This window comes from Myotis brandtii, unplaced genomic scaffold, assembly GCF_000412655.1.
Source record: "Myotis brandtii unplaced genomic scaffold, ASM41265v1 scaffold274, whole genome shotgun sequence".
Classification (NCBI taxonomy): domain Eukaryota; kingdom Metazoa; phylum Chordata; class Mammalia; order Chiroptera; family Vespertilionidae; genus Myotis; species Myotis brandtii.
The window spans coordinates 1,270,436-1,290,301 of record NW_005360425.1 but is presented as its reverse complement, the minus strand read 5'-3'; the positions used below and the strand labels follow the sequence as shown (position 1 = coordinate 1,290,301).

Sequence of the window (19,866 nt, the reverse complement as noted above, 5' to 3'; positions counted from 1 at the left end):
GTTAAATATTTTACCCTTTGTTCTCCCTGTGTGATCTACAATAATAATCTCCTTCATGTTGATATTTACTGCCGTGTTGCTGACAATTACCTGAAAGAGAAGTTGGGGTGCTTCACTGGGCTGGTAAAAGTTTAGCTAAATCAGAAAGCAGGTCTAATTAAGCAAGTTTATTCTATACCTATAAAAGGCTAAGTTTACTTGTGCATGCGCGATACATATAAAGCTCTTGCTGATGGCAATCGTACGTGTGTGTTTTGATCTTGTTATTGTCGATCATGAATTTGGTTGACACTTCTATTATAGAGAAAGGGTGAATAGAGATATTAAAATATTTCTTCTAATTAATTTCCTTTCAATGTGCATTAATCCGTGCACAGGCCACTAGTATATAGATAAAATTGTTATTATTGTAGATTATGCAGATCTATAATAGAGGGCAAAATATTTAACTGTAGCAGTGTTTGACTATATTCTGTGCAGTGAGAAAACCTGAAGTCAGTTTCAAGTTCTACCATTTCTTACTTCTTCTCAGGTCAAGTTTCTAAACTTTCTAAATCTCCGTTTTCCGGCTAATGAAAAGAAACTAGGATTCTACCGAGTCTCCTATCTACCTACTCCAGGACTTCTGTGAGGATCAGATGAGATGAGGCACAGGAAAATGCTTCACAAACATTTGGTTAAAGTGTGAAATGTTTGCACCTGGCTATAAAGCAAGTCGGGTTCCTGGGCTGAAGAAACTGCAAAGAGGCTAGTCATCGCTAGGGAAAGGAAGCCGGGCGTTATACGTGACGTCATTACCCAACGTACACAGCGACCGTTTCTGGGCTGGGCTGAGCTGGACTGTGGGCCGCATTTTACACCATGGGGTCTTGGCAGCGTTGGCTGCGCTTCGGTGGGGTGTCGCTCCGGAGTGGTGGCAGAGCCTGTGTCCCATTTGGGGAAAGCAGAGTGTTGGTTTGTGGGTGCCAGGTCCGTGGTGCCATTTATTTTTATTTATTTATTTAATATATTTTTATTGATTTCAGAGAGGAAGAGAGAGATAGAAACATCAATGATGAGAGGAAATCATTAATTGGATGCCTCCTGCACATTGCACCGAGCCCGCAACCAAGGCATGTGCTCTTGACTGGAATCAAACCTGGGACTCTTCGGTCTGCAGGCTGATGCTCTATCCACTGAGCCAAACCAGCTAGGGAGCCGTTTATTTTTAATTGGCCAGTGCACATCATGGCAGCTCCTGCGTTGATCGTCTGCCCCTTATTTTTAAGTGGTCAGTGCGCGTCATAGCTACTGGTTGGAGGGAAGGATGGACACTTAGCCTTTTTTATATATAGATCACTTCTTATATCCAAAACCCAGGAGCTGCTAATTAAGGCTATATTACTGAGTTCTGGTTAATATCACATATCACTTGCTTTGGAGTCAGATCTGGATTCAACTTTTGTTTCATTTACTTCCTGACTGTGTAACCTGGGCAAGTAAAATATCCTATTTTCAACTGAGGAATCTGAAGTAAACAGCAACTCCCCAATAGGGCTGTTGTGACATTAAACGGGGTGACATACATAGTGAATGTGGGACAATGCCTAGACTATGGTAAGCATATAAATGTTAACTATTGTTATCATTATTCTACACCCAGAATGAGATTTATCAATCAATTACTTGAGCCAATAGTTTTCCATTCTGCTACTAACATGCTAGTTATTACACAACTAGAGGCCTGGTGCACGAATTCCTGCACAGGTAGGGTCCGGCTGGCTGCCCTGGCCTTGATCGGGGCAGGCTGCAGGGGGAGGGAGGGAAGAAGGGAGAGGGGACACGGGAGGTAAGCCACCGGCCTCACTCTCATCGGGCTGGTTGGCCGGCCACAGTGCATGTCATAGGGACCGGTCATTCCAGTCGCTTGGCTTTTATACATATAGGTAGGAATTCTTATCTGAGGACCATGATTTCAATACAGGGATAAAATCAGAAAATGATCATGAAACTCAGATTTATGGTTTTCTGGAATCATTAACACTAAAAACTGCATTGAATATCAGCACTTAGTTTCCTTCATTAAAAAGTGAGAACTTTCAGAGATATCAACAAGGTTAACAAACCCACAGACTTGGTATTTAAACACAATAAAGAGTTTAGAAACACCTTGACTGCCACATCTCTAAAATTACTTGTTACAAGAAAATGTGTAGGGGTATTTTTTTCTTTCTTTACTTTAAAATTATACCAACCTCCCTGAGATAGAGTCTTCTTCTCTTCATCTTCTACAATCATTTCTGCCATCTCAAGGAGATCGGCTTCAAATGGATGTGAAGGAAGCTTTTCATTAAGGTCTTCAATACTCTCGGTGGCTTTATCTTCATTATCCGTCGAGGATGGAATAAGCATAGGGACAGGCATCTAAAAGACCAAGGATGGACTGAAGAGTTTCTTGAGCAATAGGTTCATCATCAAAGCTATTATTTGTGAGATCATATAAGTATTAAAATAATAAACAAATTCAAGATATTTTTCTATTGCTGATAATTAAAGTACTATTGCTGGGTATTTTTTTTTTTATAAGAATACAGCCATTTAAATCAAAATTTAGTAAGACCTTTTCTGCAAACTCAACAAAATGTGTGTCTGAATACTCCAAATGGATAATTATCTAACACACCTTTGTTTTGCTTTTGATTATATTTCTTGCTTAATATTCTCACACAACTGTTTCCCTTAAAAATTCAATACTGAGAAAAACTACATTTCTAGTAACAAAATCAATACCTTTTTCTTTAATAAAAAGTAAGAATCATATAAATCACATTCATCTTTTCAACCTTTCTAGAATCTAGTGTTCTGACACACACACAATTTCTGATCTTTTTCTGAGATTTATGGCTTTGTCGAATCATTAACACTAAAAACTGTATTAAATATCAGTATTTAGTTGTATGAAACAATATAAAAAAGCTACCTTATAGCCTTCTCTGACACGGTAAGGTACAAACAGAAGCAGTCCTTTATATACTCCACATTAAATAATACGGTCATACAATATTAGCTAACCAGAGTCAGGTGTGTTTTACCAACAAGTGAAAAGTTTTTTATGGAATTGTTAAAATTTTATTAGAGGAAAATGTGTACTAACTTAATCGTAGCATCTATATGATTACTCACTGGAACTGGAATTCCAAATGGGACTGGTGCATACTGAGTATACAGATGAAGAGGTATGGGCACAAACACTGGTACAGGAACTGGCACCATAATGACCTGGGACGGGCTTAGCGTGTCTTCTGATGAAAAAAAGCACAAAAACAAAAAGGGTTAGAAACAACATTTTAATAAATATTTAATAAATATTTTTTAAAGCATATAGAGATTTATAGTTCAAGAGAAATATAATCTGTAATACTAAGAGTTCATAAAAAGGAGAAATGCCCTAGCTGGTTTGGCTCAATGGATAGAGTGTTGGCATGCAGACTGAAGGGTCCCAGGTTCAATTCCAGTCAAGGGCACATGCTCAGATTGTGGGTTTGATACCCAGTGTGGAGAGTGCAGGTGAAGCACAGTAACCTCAATCTTGGGTAGAAACTATTTAAATTTTAACCCAGCTATTCTGGCTTCTGTAAACATTTGCTTGCTTAAATAACAGGGTAGTCACCTCAGTTTCCAGATTGAGACCTGGAAACTCACATAAATCACCCCATTATGTTGCCAGCCCACATCACAAAGGTTATTCTTCTGTGCCTGAGGACCAGAACCACAAAAGATTGCTTCCCGTTGACTCAGTGGCTCCAGGAATTGGGACTGTAGATGACCTTTAGAGATTATTAACTTTGCTCAATTCTGCTTCTGTACAATGTGTTTTCGCAAGATAGCTCCACATTCCAACATCTAGCAGGATGTGGCTTTTGTCTTTATAAGCTTGCTACTGTAGTCACTCGGGGCTGCAAGATTTGGAGAGCTAATGCCCCCTCGTAGCCACTGGCTTTTGAATAAATGACTCCTTAATTCGACTTGAGTGGGGTGTCCTTTGTGTGATTTGCGGGGTACATTACAACACAGGAGGCAGCCGATAAATGAATCACTCTCATTATTGATATTTCTATCTTTCTCCCTCTCCCTTCCTCTCCGAAATCAATAAAAATATATTCTAAAAAAAAAAAAAAAAGAGAAATAACTAAAGTAGCAAAGAAAAGTTTGAGTATAGCACTAACAAAAAAGTGAGCAATACAATGATTATCAAGGATACAAAGATAAAATTAATGAAAGATATAATGTGGATGAATAAAGGGAAGGATGGGAACAGTGATCACAGATGAGGGGTATGGAAAGCTGTTAACACGAGTAAGTAGATTATGTTACAGAGCAGACTGAATAAGTAGAATGACCATTTTTGTGAAATCATTTCTAGTAGTAGTGGGGAGCAATTACAGATCCTTTAATACAAAGTAATGTGACAAAAATAGCATTAAAGAGATTAATTTGGCTGCCAGCAATGCACAGAATAAAATTACATAAAGTGTAAATGTAGGAGACAATTACAATATGTACAGCTAACATGATGAAGACCTGAGTTAGGGTGACAATACCACCTACAAAAAACATATATATCTATATCTATACCTATATCTATACCTAGATATCTATAGATATAGATATAGATATAGATATAGATATAGATATATAGATATAGAGATATAGATATAGATATAGATATAGATATAGATATAGATATAGATATAGATATAGATATAGATATAGATATAGATATAGATATAGATATAGATATAGATATAGATATAGATATAGATATAGATATAGATATAGATATAGATATAGATATAGATATAGATATAGATATAGATATAGATATAGATATAGATATAGATATAGATATAGATATAGATATAGATATAGATATAGATATAGATATAGATATAGATATAGATATAGATATAGATATAGATATAGATATAGATATAGATATAGATATAGATATAGATATAGATATAGATATAGATATAGATATAGATATAGATATAGATATAGATATAGATATAGATATAGATATAGATATAGATATAGATATAGATATAGATATAGATATAGATATAGATATAGATATAGATATAGATATAGATATAGATATAGATATAGATATAGATATAGATATAGATATAGATATAGATATAGATATAGATATAGATATAGATATAGATATAGATATAGATATAGATATAGATATAGATATAGATATAGATATAGATGATATATGACTAGAGGCCCTGTGCACCTTTTGTGCACGGGTAGGTCCCTAGGCCTGGCCGGTGATCAGGGCCAATCAGGGCCTTCCAGCTGCTGGCCAGGGCCTTTCTTCCAGCTGCCGGCTGCCAACTGGGGCCTTCCTTTGTTCCGCACCACCCCCTCATGGTCAGTGCATGTCATAGTGAGCGATCGAACTCCCGGTCTCCCGAACTCTTGTGGGGACACTTTGTATGTTAGCCTTTTATATGTATACATATGCTAAAGTATTACAAAGATGAAACAGACCTTGGAAACTAACTTAAATATGAGCAGGGAAAAGTGGGAAGGATGGAGGATTCATTCAATTATTTGATAAGTATTTAAAGAGTCCTTTCTTTGTGCCAGAAAAATATTCTAGATAACTATAAAATCATTAATGTAGGATAAAAATCATGCTATTCACAAAAAGTGAAAAGCTGACAATTCAACTAGGGTTAGAAGTAGGAAATAATACAGGATCAGCTTTATCATGGTGCAGTGGATGTAAAAAGAGTTACCAGAATAGAGATGTCTGATAACCAAGGTACATAATACAAAATAAGTATCCTATATAATAAAGAGATAATATGCAAATTAACCCTCATGCTCTCACAAGATGGCTGCCTACGACCAGGTAGGCAGGGGGGTTAGTGAGGGACAACCAAACGACTGAACAAGCAGGCTGCGTGGGGCGACCAGGCCGGGGGGGAGGGGGAGGGGCTGTGAGGGCTGACCAGGTCGGCAGTGGGGGAGGTGCAGTTGGGGACAACCAGGCAAGTGAGCGATTAGGAGCCAACGGTCCAGGATTGTGAGAGGGATGTCCGACGGCCTAAATCAGCAGTCAGACATCCACCAAGGGGTCCCGGATTGGAGAGGGTGCAGGCTGGGCTGAGGGGGACCCCTCCTCATGCACGAATTTCATGCACAGGGCCTCTAGTTGATATAAAATATAGGACTAAGTCACTTACAGCCTGCTATGCAATGTGGTCCATGGACCAGTAGCACTGACATTATACAGGAGCTTGTGAGAAATGTAAAGCCTTAGGACCCGCTGAATCAGAATCTACATAAGATCCCAAAGTAATTCACATGCATATTAATGTTTGAGAAACACTGGCCTACAGGATAATCTTCCAGATCTAGGAATACAGGATTCCTTTCCAGTTTAAAAATTCTGGGGCTTTCGTTTGGCAACAGGAGGAGCTCCACAGACCCATTCCCTAGTGAAACAAGCAAAACTGGTGAAAACTGCTGAAAACAACCATTTACATTATTTGGAAACTGTCCTTAGGGCATACAGCAAATGGAGAAATATTTATTCAGGAAAATCTACTGAAATTCAGTAAGAACAGTTGACCCACCACCTGCTTCATATTCCCATTCAATGGACTGAAGCAGCATTCTGGGTGGATATAATCAGGAAGAATGGCTTCTCTTCAGGCAGCTCCCAATCAAGGATTACTGTATCTCACCAGGAGGAGCAGGCCACCATTACTTCTCATCTCTTGCAACTACAAGTTTAAGAGGTTAATTTCCTTCCTCCACCCAACTCCCACTCACAAGATAGAAGCCCTACTACAGGAATGGCAGGCTAAGAATAGTGGGGTCCAATCATCCTCACTCCAGATGACTTATAGGGCAAAGATTCCATGCTGGGACAAGCAAGCTGAGAAAATCAGAGGCTAGAAGTAGCTCAGAGATTATGCTTGGGGAGGGGGTGCAGGGGGAAGAGAGGTAGTTCATAAGGAAAGAAGCCCTGAAGCTCTCCTCAAAGAAATTGGTGTTATTTGAAAAAGAGTATGAAAAAAGTTCAAGCCTAAGGGGAAAACAATAGTTACTCTTAATTAAGATCCTGTCTATATAATTCCAAAGTCTATATTTACTCCATGATATTAAGGAAATTAAATGAAATGTTCACAGTATGGTATAATCAATTAACTACTTTCTCTCTGTCATAACTTGTTAAGTCTCAGATGGTGAAAATACCTAACTCACAAGGATGCTGTAAGAATTAAATTGAACAATGTATATTAGCAACTAAATATATTACCTAGGAAATAGCAGGCACTCAATTAATAGAGGCAGACCCCACATTCCTTTCCCTTAAAAAAATTAAATGAAGAAAGTATAAGAAATATACCTGTCTGGCATTCTTTGTTTTGGGTATGTGGTTTGCATGAGGTGGCTTTAGTCTGTGTGATGGGTTTGCACAATAAAGCTTTATTCTTCAAAAGTCTTGGAGGCTGGGAAGGTGGCAGTTTCAGGGCATCTGTTTGTGTACTTGCCTAGTTAAAAACAAAATCAAAAGATATAAAAAATTAATCAAAGAAACTAAAGACGTTTTCAAAAGCTTACCTTTAATTACAAAAAAAGATTATAATTTCTAAAGGAATATTATATTAGAATTACATGGAAAACACAACACACATTCTTGAAATAGCAATAGAGCAATATTTTAATAACTACATATTGACTCTAAATATATCTATTTACCAATTCTATTTACCAAGAAAAATGTTATTTCTATTATTGTAAGCCATTGTTAATTAAGCACAAAGCTGGTAGAGTTTAAAATGGAAACTATTTTTCTTGACTAAATCTTAGAAGCCTTAGTTTCAAGATAACTAGAAATAACAGAATCACTTATGATCACTTCAGGGACTTGAAAATAAGATGATACCAATGGTATCCCAGAGACCAGGAAACACTTAAGAAATGCCACTGTTTCAGTATACGATTTTCTGATTATTTATTTTTTCTTATTTTAAGAGAAAAGCAAAAAATATTGAGTTAAAAAAAAAAAAGTAATGCTTGTTTACCACATACTCTACACTGGGTAGAAAACAAAACTACATTTTATAGACATCTTATTTACAATCTGGCTACATTACCAATGCTCCAAAAACCTTTTATGCCTAACTTCTATATAATTAACTTTAAGTCTGTAGAACAATAATAAAAAACTTCAGTAATTACAAAGATAGCAAACAAAAAAAGAAATTAAAGTGTATAAAATACATAATTAAGTAACCAAAAATCCTATTCCTGAACAAATGTTAAATGAGCTCACAAAATTTATTTTATATAATAAATAAATAATAAAGGGCAAAGTAGTTTAGACATATTTATCCGACATCAAAATGGAAAATAAATACAGTGGCAATACCAATAAAAATAAAACTTACATCCCCAATGATTTTCGCTGTTACTGTTGGAACTGCACCTGATATAAATTAAAATATATATTTAGGATCTTACACAATTAAACATTAGCATTAAAAGCTGATTATTAGACAATTAGAGGCCCAATGCACGAAATTTGTGCACTGGTAGGGTCCCTAGCAGCTGCCGGCTGCCAGCCAGGGCCTCCCTCCCTTTCCCCAGCCGGCCCCGTCCCCTGGTCAAACCCCTGGACATAATTTGCATACTATGCTTATATTATATAGGATATACACAAAGTCTCTCATAATAAAAATATTCACTACCTTAGTTTAATTCATGGAAAGACTAGCATCTAAAGTATAATATGAGAAAAAAATATCTGGAAATCATGAAAACACTAATGCCTACCAGCTCACAGTGAGCCACCATTCCTAATATGAATACATCCAACATCCAATATAATAAAAGGCTAATATGCAAATTGTCCCCTAGACTGGGTGTTCGACCAGAGGGCAGGGCCAGCCCGCCAACTGCCCGCGGCCACTCCCCGCCGTTGGCCCCATTCCCGATCGGCCCCCCTAACCCCAATCGGGGCTGGCCGGCCAGACTCCAGCCATGCAGGAATTCGTGCACCAGGCCTCTAGTATGATAATGACCACTGATGGCAAAAAGATAGAGAACCACTATATTCACCTCAAAAAGGCTAGATCAGTGGTCAGCAAACTGTGGCTCACGAGCCACATGCGGCTCTTTGGCCCCTTGAGTGTGGCCACAAAGTTTCAATCGCACTATTCATGCGCGCCCACACATGGTATTTTGTGGAAGAGCCACACTCAAGGGGCCACAGTCTGCCGACCACTGGGCTAGATAAATGCTTTCAAATTAGGTCATACCTTGTAAAACGCTGTTAGAATTGACTGTGGGCTGAGCAGCAGGAGCACTTGCTAATGACACTACATTAGCTATAACTGGAGTTGAGTCTTTTCTTAACGATGGGGGCCCTGCTGAAGCAGCTGACACCATGGAAATACTTGCTGATTAAAATAAAAACAATTTTAAAACTTAATGTAATTTATATGCACATACATAAAAACCAACATCTCAAGGAGGTAAAACAATGCTTTTTAAGTTAGAGTAAATTCTATTGAAGCAGAGTCACCTCAGGACTAACAAGTTGTTTTTTAATTTTTTAATTAGTGAAACTTAATATTCTGTGTACTTTATCTTGCATAACTACGCAGATGATACATTTAAGAGGCCATTTGATTTAGATTGTATCTTCTTTTTATAGTCTCAAATCCTTTTTTAAGGAAGTCAAGGTGTACATACCCAATTATAATACATCAATTGCCATTCTTTCCCATAAAGTTCTTAAAAGTTTATTTGATTCATTATGTTTAGAGAAAAGTAAAAAAATAAATAAATCATTTTTACTGGGCTTTAATCTCAAGGGTTAAACAAAAAATTATCTAAATGTTAACATCATGTGAATAGAATGAAATTTATGTTTCATGAAATTACTGACAATTATTTAATGTTCCAATCTGTAGACGTAGTTAGTCCCCTACACCAGTGAAAGACTAAAGTTTAATTTTACCTGCATTGTTTTGTGAAGGTGGGTCACACATACTTTGCTGATTACAGAACATCAAGATACAAAGCAGGTTACAGAAATGTTTCATTTCTCCCCGCCATTTCAAGGACTCGCTGAGTTTACCCTGTCGCTTACAACCATCACATTTGGCCATCTAAAAAAGAAACAAAAGATGGTAAAAGAGTAAGAAATAAATGAGCTGTGGTCTGACAGAATAAATGTAACAAGTGAGAAAAATAACTTAGAATTTAAATCAAAAAAATGAAGTTTAATTATCCTAAAGTGGTAAATATTTATCTATCAATGATTTTATACTAAGTGTTAAAAAGTCATATTATAGAGATGCAAATAAATTGTAATTAAAAAACATAGTGAAATAAGATCTATCGTCCTCAAAGACTTCAGAAAACAAAATCATTTTAGTTAAATGATAAATGAATAAAATTTTAATTTTAAGTATTTAATGTCTTAAGACTGTTAGGTCTTCTCCATGGAAATTACAAACAAAATAAATATAACTTCAGTGACATTAAAGTCTTCCAAAATCTTAATTTAATGCTAAAGAACATAATACATTTAATCTTAAAAGTTTAAATACTTAAATTTTCCTTCATACTTGGTCAACAAATAAAATAAGAGAATAATGTATGCCCTAATTTGAAAAACCCATAAATGTGAATTATACTTACCTGGTAAAACAGAACTGTATATTTGGACATACATTCTTCACAACAGAACTCTTCCACTTTCCCCCCCAAATTACTCTGCACCAATTTGGGAGATGTCTGTAAACAATAACTGCACATTTTACAGTGATTTCCCCAGAGCTTGGCCAAGTCATGTTTATAAAGCAATTTGCAACCTAAAAAAAAATCAGGAAAGATGAAATTAAAATTAGGCAGAAATATTAAGTATCTCCATCTTTAATTTAAATGCCCCATAGTAAAGATACCACACCTGGGTCTTCACCAATTAGATAAAGAGATCAATATACAGGACCAATACTATCATTTAAAAAATATTATAGTGCCCAGCCGGTGTGGCTCAGTAGTTGAGCATTGACCTATGAATCAGGAGGTAACACACTTCAATTCCTGGTCAGGGCACATGCCTGGGTTGCAGGCTCAATCTTCAGTGTGGGACGTGTAGGAGGTAGCTGATCAATGATTCATCATTGCTTTTTCTATCTCCCTCTCCCTATCCCTTCCTCTCTGAAATCAATAAAATAAAATAAAAACATTAAAAAATATATTATAGTGCATCTCATATAGTAAAAGTCAATTTTTTAAAATATTTTTTATTGGTACTAGAGAGAGGAAGGAAGAGGGAGAGAGAGAAACATCAATGAGAGAGACACATCAACATCGACTGGCTTTCTCCAGCACACTCCACAATGGGGATCAAGTGTGCCACCCAGGCACTTGCCCTGACCAGGAATCACAAAGGCAACCTCTTGGTGCACAGGTCGACACCCAGCCACTGAGCCACACCGGCTGAGCTAAACGTCAATTTGTTTAATGAAACTTTTGTTTTATCTGGGTATGTGATATCACAGTGTAAAATGTATTTTTGTGTGTATGTTGTGGTCAAAAGGTTTGGAATCCACTAATCTAGTAGGCTAATCCTATACAGTTTTAGAATAACACAAAACATTCTAAACATTTAAGATAGTCATTTAAATAAAGAAGAAAGTCTATCTCATACTGATGTGCAAATTCAGATTATTTATGTTCATAAATATAATGGCTGTTTAGAACAATAAAGTATAATCTTAGGATGTTACCAAATTTAAGGAGTTCCCTTTAGAAGCACCAGAACTGAAAAAACCCTATCAACCTAATATCGATAAATGTTTGTCACATTACCATCTTCTGCAATATACTTGAAGGATAATTTCCTTAATTTTAACATTTAAATGATATGAAGAATTAGATCAGAAAAAAATTGAAACAAGCATAAACGAAAGAAAAGGGTTTGGTGTTATACACAGAGGATAAAATAAACCCACATAGTAACAGCTTAAATCATCAACTACTGTTAAAAGAACCAACATGCATAGTAGGTAAGATAATTTTCCGTCTTTACCTTCACTACAGAATGACTTGTCAGCACCTGAGAATCTCACAGTCTCCTTTAAAATTTTCTCAATTTTACAATATTCACACATTGCCATTACATGATTTATTTTTTTATATTCATCAGAACAATTCTTGCCACAGAACTGAAACATTTTACCCTGCAAATAAATAATCATCAAGTACTAATTAAACATTTATCTTACAGAAATCCTTATCCCTCTTACTTACAAAAAACAAATAGTGCAATTTTGAGAAATAAAAAGCGAGAAACAATTTTACAGATAGATCAGTTTATCTTCAAAACCTTTATCATGATCCTACACTTTACCTTATAGTCAAGAAGTTCTGGTTTTGTGCCAAAAAGACGGGTGCAGTGCTGACACTTAAGTTTTACAACATTTCGTGCAAACCCAACATGTTGAGACTGGGCAGCAAGACGCTGGAGACCAGCTGCAGCAGAGCTATTGATGGAGGTGGGAGAAACAGCAGAGGTGTTACCTCCTCCTGCTGACACTGTTGAACCTCTGGGGATGCTTACAATTACTTGGCCCTGAGACAAGGGCACTACTGAAGAATTCACTCCTGTTGGTTTGTTAAACAAATTCTGGAAAAAAGAGAAAAAACAAGAGCAATCTCATAGTTTGTTCAAACAAGGCAGTACTGACTGTCTAAGTATACCAAGCACAGTCCTAAGCACCTAAAATACATTTGACAATAGGCAAAAATTCCTGCCTGTGAGCAGCTTATACTTGAAAGGGGGGAGTGTCACTTATAAACAAAAATAAAATAAAATAATTCAAAAATAATATATTCCCGCCGTAACCGGTTTGGCTCAGTGGATAGAGCGTCGGCCAGTGGACTGAAGGGTCCCAGGTTCGATTCCAGTCAAGGGCATGTACCTTGGGGAGAGTGCAGGAGGCAGCTGATCGATGTTTCTCTCTCATGGATGTTTCTAACTCTCTATCCCTCTCCCTTCCTCTCTGTAAAAAATCAATAAAATTTATATTTTAAAAAAATAGACATGAGAGAAATGAGGATACAGAAAGAAGAGAGTCATCTACCAACAGGAAGAGGACTTTTACCAGACATGGAATCTACTAACATCTTGAACTTGAACTTCCCAGCCTCCAAAACTGAAAAATATGTTTATTACTTAAGCCACACAGTCTATGGTAGTTTGTTATTGAAGCCCAACTTGACCTTGGATTACAATGGTTTTTAAATTCTCAGTGCCATCTCTCCTGAGACCAGACAATACTTTCTCTACTTAGATTCTATAAAACATCTCAGGATAAACCTCCCTTTCCTTAAGCATTTTTGTTCTTATATATATAAAAAATAAAAAAAAATAATAATATATTCCCAAAAGATAATCTAAGAGATAATAATACCATTAATTTTACAGAATGCAGTTAAATGACATGCCTCCAAATACAGGATAGGATGAACCAAAGAATGCAAGTTTAATAGGACTTAAATAGTAGAAATTTAGGCAATCCAGGCACTAGCAAACACCTAATAAGTTCACATTACTATATAGTTGTAGGCAACTCACTCACTGGAGAAAAGAGAGGTTCCTGAAGCCATACCTGGAAAGCTACCACACAACTGTAGCTGCAGAAGTTGCGTATACTTCCATCTGACATGGCTAGGTGATACTGAGGGATTGCTGAAGTCTTACAACTGTTACACTGAACTTGTACACCTTAGCAAATCAAAATAAAACTAATGAGTAATATATATATGTATATATATATATGTAAATTTACAAAAATGTATGAGAAAGTAAGTAAATATTGCATAAGATATAAAAATTCAAGAGCCAGGTCAAGGTGCAGGAACTGAAACTAAACTTAATCACAGCACATACAGATAAAAACTAACTTAACATAAAAAATATTTCTTTTAAAGTTGTCAGTCTATCTGGAAACTATAAGATAAACAAATCCTGAAATAAATCAGGTGTGGAAAAGAAAATACAATAAAGAAGCCACATGAAATTCTTTTGCTAAGGACAAATGCACTAATAAACAAGCCAATAAACAAACATAAAAAAAGCAATCAGGTAATAGGTGATATTTTATAACACAAATCTGAAATATTTTAAATTGGTCTTAAAAGACAACCAAATTTGAACAAAAACCGGTACTATATAAACAAAGCAATAACTATAACTTTTCCAATGATTATATAAATATAGTTTACAAAACCAATATTACCTGCAGAAGTAACCATTTTAACTCTGTAAGCAGATAAGCAATTAACAGAACAGAAAAGCTCTGTCTTTCCCAAGCTATTGGTATTTTCAATCATTTCTGCTGAGGATCTCAATGATTTGCAAAGCGAACATGGTGTAATTTTGGCTGATTTCTATTAAGAGAATAAAATAACATTCATTTTACCCAATTACAAGTAAAAGCATAATTCTTTGAAATGTTTATACTTAACACTGTTAAAATATTTTAAATTAGTGGCTTTCAAACTTTTATAATTACAATCCTCAGTAAGAAATAAATTTTACATAGAGGCCCAGTACACACATATTTCTGAGTTTCTGTGTTTGCATTTTATAAAATGTGTCAGGTTCTATACTAGGTGCTATCTCATTCTTACTTCATATGTAACCTAAGAATATCTCAGTGACATAGGTATTTTATTGCCCATTTCCAGACAAGAAAATGGATTCAAGCAGTTTAATTGCTTTTCCCAAAGTAAAACTCTATTTGAATATAATGTCTGGGAATCAAACTAAGACCTGCTTTACTTCTAAATCCAAGTTCTTTCTCTACACCAAAGTACATATTAATATGTCAAAATTTTAACAGATATTGGCTAAATTATAATTAAATAATTTAGCCCTATAACCAGTTTGGCTCAGTGGATAGAACGCCGGCCTGCGGACAGAAAGGTCCCAGATTCGACTCTGGTCAAGGGCATGTACCTTGCATGCAGGCACATCCCCAGTAGGGGGTGTGCAGGAGGCAGCTGATCGATGTTTCTCTCTCATCGATGTTTCTAACTTTCTATCCCTCTCCCTCCTCTCTGGTAAAAAAATCAATAAAATATATTTAAAAAAAAAACAAACTTGTGGACTAGAAATACTATGTGAACTTGAAGGTTCATTCCTTTTAAAGTTAAATAGGACATCGGTTAATCAGTATTTATACACCCTTGTTTAGGTAACTGGAAAGGAGCAGCTGGGACTGCCTTTTTAAAAAATAAAATAAAATAAAAAATAAAAAAATAAAATAATTTAAAATTAAAATGTTTCAACCAATTGTTCCTTCTATTGTGGAACCAAAGAAGCAAGCGTGCCACCCAGGCACTTGCCCTGACCAGCATCTTTCAATTGACTGAATCCAAGCAACTTTTATTACTTGATACAAGAAAACATTTGAACAAAGATAAAACACATGAAAATACTGTTGGGGATTTTCCATGAGAGCAAAAACAAGATTTCCTAAAGGAAGCTAACCCCGCCCCAACCTTTTTTTTATTAATCCTCACCCAAGGATACTTTTTCCATTGATTTTTAGAGAGAGTGGAAGGGAGAGAAGGAGATAAAGAGACACACCGAACTGAGAGAGACACACCAATTGGTTACCTCCCACATGCCCCGGACAGGGCCAGGAGACTGCACCCGAGGTACATGCCCTTGCCCGAATCAAACCTGGGACTCTTCAGTCCGCAGGCAACACTCTATCCACTGAGCCAAACTAGCTAGGGCAGGAAGCTAACCCCTTTTAATATGTTTATATATTAATCAGAAATAAATGGGAACACTGTATAATGTTTAAAATTTCAGAACCATAAAGTTTTTGTTTTGTTTTATAAGAATACAGCTACTATTTTTTTATTAATATATTTTTTTATTGATTTCAGAGAGGAAGGAAGAGAGAGAGATAGAAACATCCATGATGAGAGAGAATCATTGATTGGCTGCCTCCTGCAAGTCCCCCACTGGGGATCGAGCCTACAACCTGGGCATGTGCCCTTGACCAGAATCAAACCTGGAACCTTTCAGTTCACAGGCCGACGCTCTACCCACTGAGCCTAACCGGCTAGGGCCATTATAAAGTTTTAAGAACAATTTAAGCCTGGCTAGTGTGGCTCAGTTGGTTGAGCCTTATCCCATGCACCAGGAGGTCGCCAGTTTGATTCCCACTCAGAGGCACATGCCCAGGTCGTGGGCTCAATCTCCGGTAGAGGCCTTGCAGGAAGCAGCAGATTTATGTTTCTATCTCTCTCTCCCTCTCCCTTCCTCTCTCTAAAACCAATTAAAAAAAAAAAAAAGGGCCCCACCAGAGGGGCTCAGGGGTTGAGCATCCACCTATGAACCAGGAAGTCACGGTTTGATTCCCAGTAGGGGAACATGCCAGTGTTGCGGGCTCAATTCAGTGTGGGGCGTGCAGGAGGCAGCAAACGGTAGTTCTCTCTCATCATTAATGTTTCTATCTCTCTCTTCCTCTCAGAAATCAAGAAAAAAAAATATATAGATAGATAGATAGATAGATAGATATATTTAAAAAACAATTTAAATAAAGTTCCCAATCAACATTATTAAATTTACAAATTTTAGTTGACTGTATAAAAATTCACTTTCCTAAGAAAACAAATGATCAACAAATGCACTGAAACAGAAAGCCATTGTAAAATTTTAAATGTAAAAAGTTTGTACTATTCTTTTGTGCTTATAATTTTAAAATCTAATTTTTGATCAAAATTTACTAACAAAATATAAATCATGTACAAAATTGCATTAGACATTTGTCATACTAGAATTCATCCAATTCATTCTCTACAACCCTTAATTCACAAAATAATATATAACCCACATTTATTTTTTCTTATTTCATGAAGAGAATAAAAAAACTCTTAAACAATTAATGGTAAGTTTTTATTTTCTGAATTGCAATTTTAACCATAAGGATTTGAATTCAAGAATATATATGCAACTTGAACATTACCCTAGCAAGTAAAATGTGTGTGTGTGTGTGTGTGTGTGTGTGTAAAGCAAACTATATTTAAAAAAACAGAAGGCTAACACCAAATAGATGGTGCATTATTTTTCTTCTTTGCACTCTTCTGCATTTTCAAAATGTTCTTCAAAAACACGAATCATATGTGAAATAAAAGTCATACCTAAAAACATGTATTTCAAATGCATGAACAGAAATATATGCCACTTCGCTGACTGGCATGTTCAGTGGTTAGAGCACGGGCCTACACACCAAAGGGACTAGGATAAATTCCCAGTCAAGGAATTGTAGGTTCGATCCCTGCCTTAGTTCCCAAGTTGGGGTACATGTGGGAGGCAGCCAACTGATGTTTCTCTCTCACATTGAAGTTTTTCTTTCTTTCTCTCTCCTGCCTTCAACTCTAAAAAAATAAAATCAATGGAAAAGATACCCTTGGGTAAAGATTAACCAAAGAAAGAAATATATACTACTTATAAAACTCTTGTTATAAAGTTTTTAACAGGCATTCATTTGACAACTACTACTTACATGTAAAAATACTAATTAAAGTAATAATATCTTAATATTTTTGTGACATTTTCATAAATAATTTCCACCAAAAAATTTAAATACCCCTAAAATAAACAAAGTCATCAGGATTAAATATGGTCATGTACCTGCTTATATGCTGTAACACACGTTGAGCTACAAAACTTCTTAGACTGTCCCTCTATCTGAAGCATGTGGCATTGTCCAGAGCCACTATAACAGTAACCCCCACAGTTCTCACAACAGTTCATGGTGAGGTTGTTAGCAGAGCGAAACTTAGAGAAGCAGGCATCACTGCAAAGTTTATGTACCACATTTTGGTAATTAACTTCATGTCGAATCTAGGAATTAAGAAATAACAAAATACAAACAATAAGCAGAGACCATCAAAACTTTTCTTTAAGCACAAGCATTAGACCCCTCGCCCCAATAAAATAAAAAGATAACTTACAACAGCATTCTTCTGACACATGCTGCATTTGGTTGAAATGCTATTCGTATTTATGGTAACAACAGGTTTTCTTTTCAGTTCATATGTTGATAAACATGACTGGCTGCAAAAATCTTTACTACTGGTCGTATTTTCAAACTGGGCACTGATCACATCCTTTGGATTTAAAATGTCTCTAAAGATAAAATAAGCCACAGTATAATTAATTTTTTTCCTTTTTGTGAGCTAAATAAAATAAAAGAGGCAATTACAGTATAGGAAAAGGTAACTGATATTTAAATCAGAAAACCTGGGTTTTCTTGGATAAACTGATAAATTGCTTTGATTCTTAAGTTCTGTTCTATAAAATAGACCTAAGCCGGCCTGCATGGCTCAGTGGTTGAGCATCAACATATGAACCAGGAGGTCACAGTTCGATTCCTGGTCAGGGCACATGCCCAGTTGCAGGCTCCATCCCCAGTAGGGGGTATACAGGAGGCAGCCAATCAATGATTCTCTCTCATCATTAATGTTTCTCTCTCTCTCTCTCTCTCTCTCTCTCTCTCTCTCTCTCTCCTTCTCCCTTCCTCTCTGAAATCAATAAAAATATATTTAAAATTAAAAAATAAAATAAAATGGACCTAATAGAGATTTACTCCATAGAAATGGTGAATTACTACTATACATTGTTTCCAGATTTTAAAAAATATATACATGAGTTATCATTCATTACCTCTAATCGGTAAAAATATAGGAGATTTTTAATTTTCTTCTTCAGGCTCTTCTATATTTTCAAAATATTCTTTAAAAATATTAATACTTAAAATTTTTGTAAAGAACTGTCTTTTAAAAGTAAGAACACCTTTCAACCTACAATGTATATTCTAGCATGATTATATAATATTGAACCATTTCTATATCTAAATAATTTAATTTGTAGGCATCACTTACAAAGGGAATAGAGATTAAAATCCTAGGGATTAAGGTTCCTCTATCTGTCCCTCTATCTGAAGCATCTACCACTCCACCCATCCCCCCGAAACCAGTCTTCCTATATAATAGTTTAAGTGTAAAGCATTTTAAAAACCAATTTTTTAAAAAAGAATGGTTGTTTATTGATTTTTTTAAGGAGAGAAGAAAAGAGGAGAGAGAAACATGCATGTGAGAGCAACACATCCATTGGCTGCCTCCTGCATGCCCCCCACAAGTGATCAAGCCCATAACCCAGGCATGTGCCCTGACTGGGAATCAAATCAGCAACCCTTTGGTACACCAGATGATCCCAACGAACTGAGCAACACCAGCCAGGGCAAAAAATAAATTTTTTAAAGTACCTTGATAAATTTTCTAAAGAGTATCTTTTTCCTATGAGTACACACCCACATAATAGTGAATAAGCTGTGTTCTATTAATTCCTGCATCTTTAATAGATTATACTAATAAAGTACTTTTTAGAAAAGATTATAAGTATCTCTGCGTCAATAAAAGATAACAGTAAACATGAGAATCATGATAAAAAACACCTGATACCACACTACACTGCAATACACAACTTCAAACCTCATCTTCTATAGTTAATAGCTCCATACTACTCTGCATTTTTTTTGCCTTTATAGTTGTTGCATTTTTAATTAAGTTTTACTATATTTCATTTACAAGGGTATTTATTGAGCAGTTGTATTGAGCCAGGCATTAGCTAACTCCTATGTCAAGATACAGTGCAAGCATGCACTCAAGGAGCTCCTAGTATATTGGGACAAATAGACAAATGATATATCAAATAGCATAAAAGAAGCATCCTTGAAATATAAAAGAGTAATG

At 35.8% G+C, this 19,866-nt stretch overlaps 1 protein-coding gene across 8 annotated transcripts in view; it reads right to left on the bottom strand.

The window, feature by feature from the left end:
• Positions 1-19,866, bottom strand: part of ZMYM4 (zinc finger, MYM-type 4) — a 99,997-nt gene that overhangs the window by 24,851 nt on the left and 55,280 nt on the right. For all 8 annotated transcript variants that reach the window (XM_014541516.1, XM_014541513.1, XM_005868563.2 and 5 more), the window contains 13 exons: positions 18,067-18,241; positions 17,744-17,956; positions 14,328-14,478; positions 13,698-13,813; positions 12,437-12,712; positions 12,116-12,266; positions 10,720-10,892; positions 10,034-10,184; positions 9,330-9,470; positions 8,460-8,497; positions 7,415-7,559; positions 3,163-3,281; positions 2,235-2,403 (listed from right to left, as the gene is read on the bottom strand). In XM_014541516.1, coding sequence (XP_014397002.1) covers positions 2,235-2,403; positions 3,163-3,281; positions 7,415-7,559; positions 8,460-8,497; positions 9,330-9,470; positions 10,034-10,184; positions 10,720-10,892; positions 12,116-12,266; positions 12,437-12,712; positions 13,698-13,813; positions 14,328-14,478; positions 17,744-17,956; positions 18,067-18,241 — 2,018 coding nt within the window. The remainder of the gene's footprint in view (positions 1-2,234; positions 2,404-3,162; positions 3,282-7,414; positions 7,560-8,459; positions 8,498-9,329; positions 9,471-10,033; positions 10,185-10,719; positions 10,893-12,115; positions 12,267-12,436; positions 12,713-13,697; positions 13,814-14,327; positions 14,479-17,743; positions 17,957-18,066; positions 18,242-19,866) is intronic.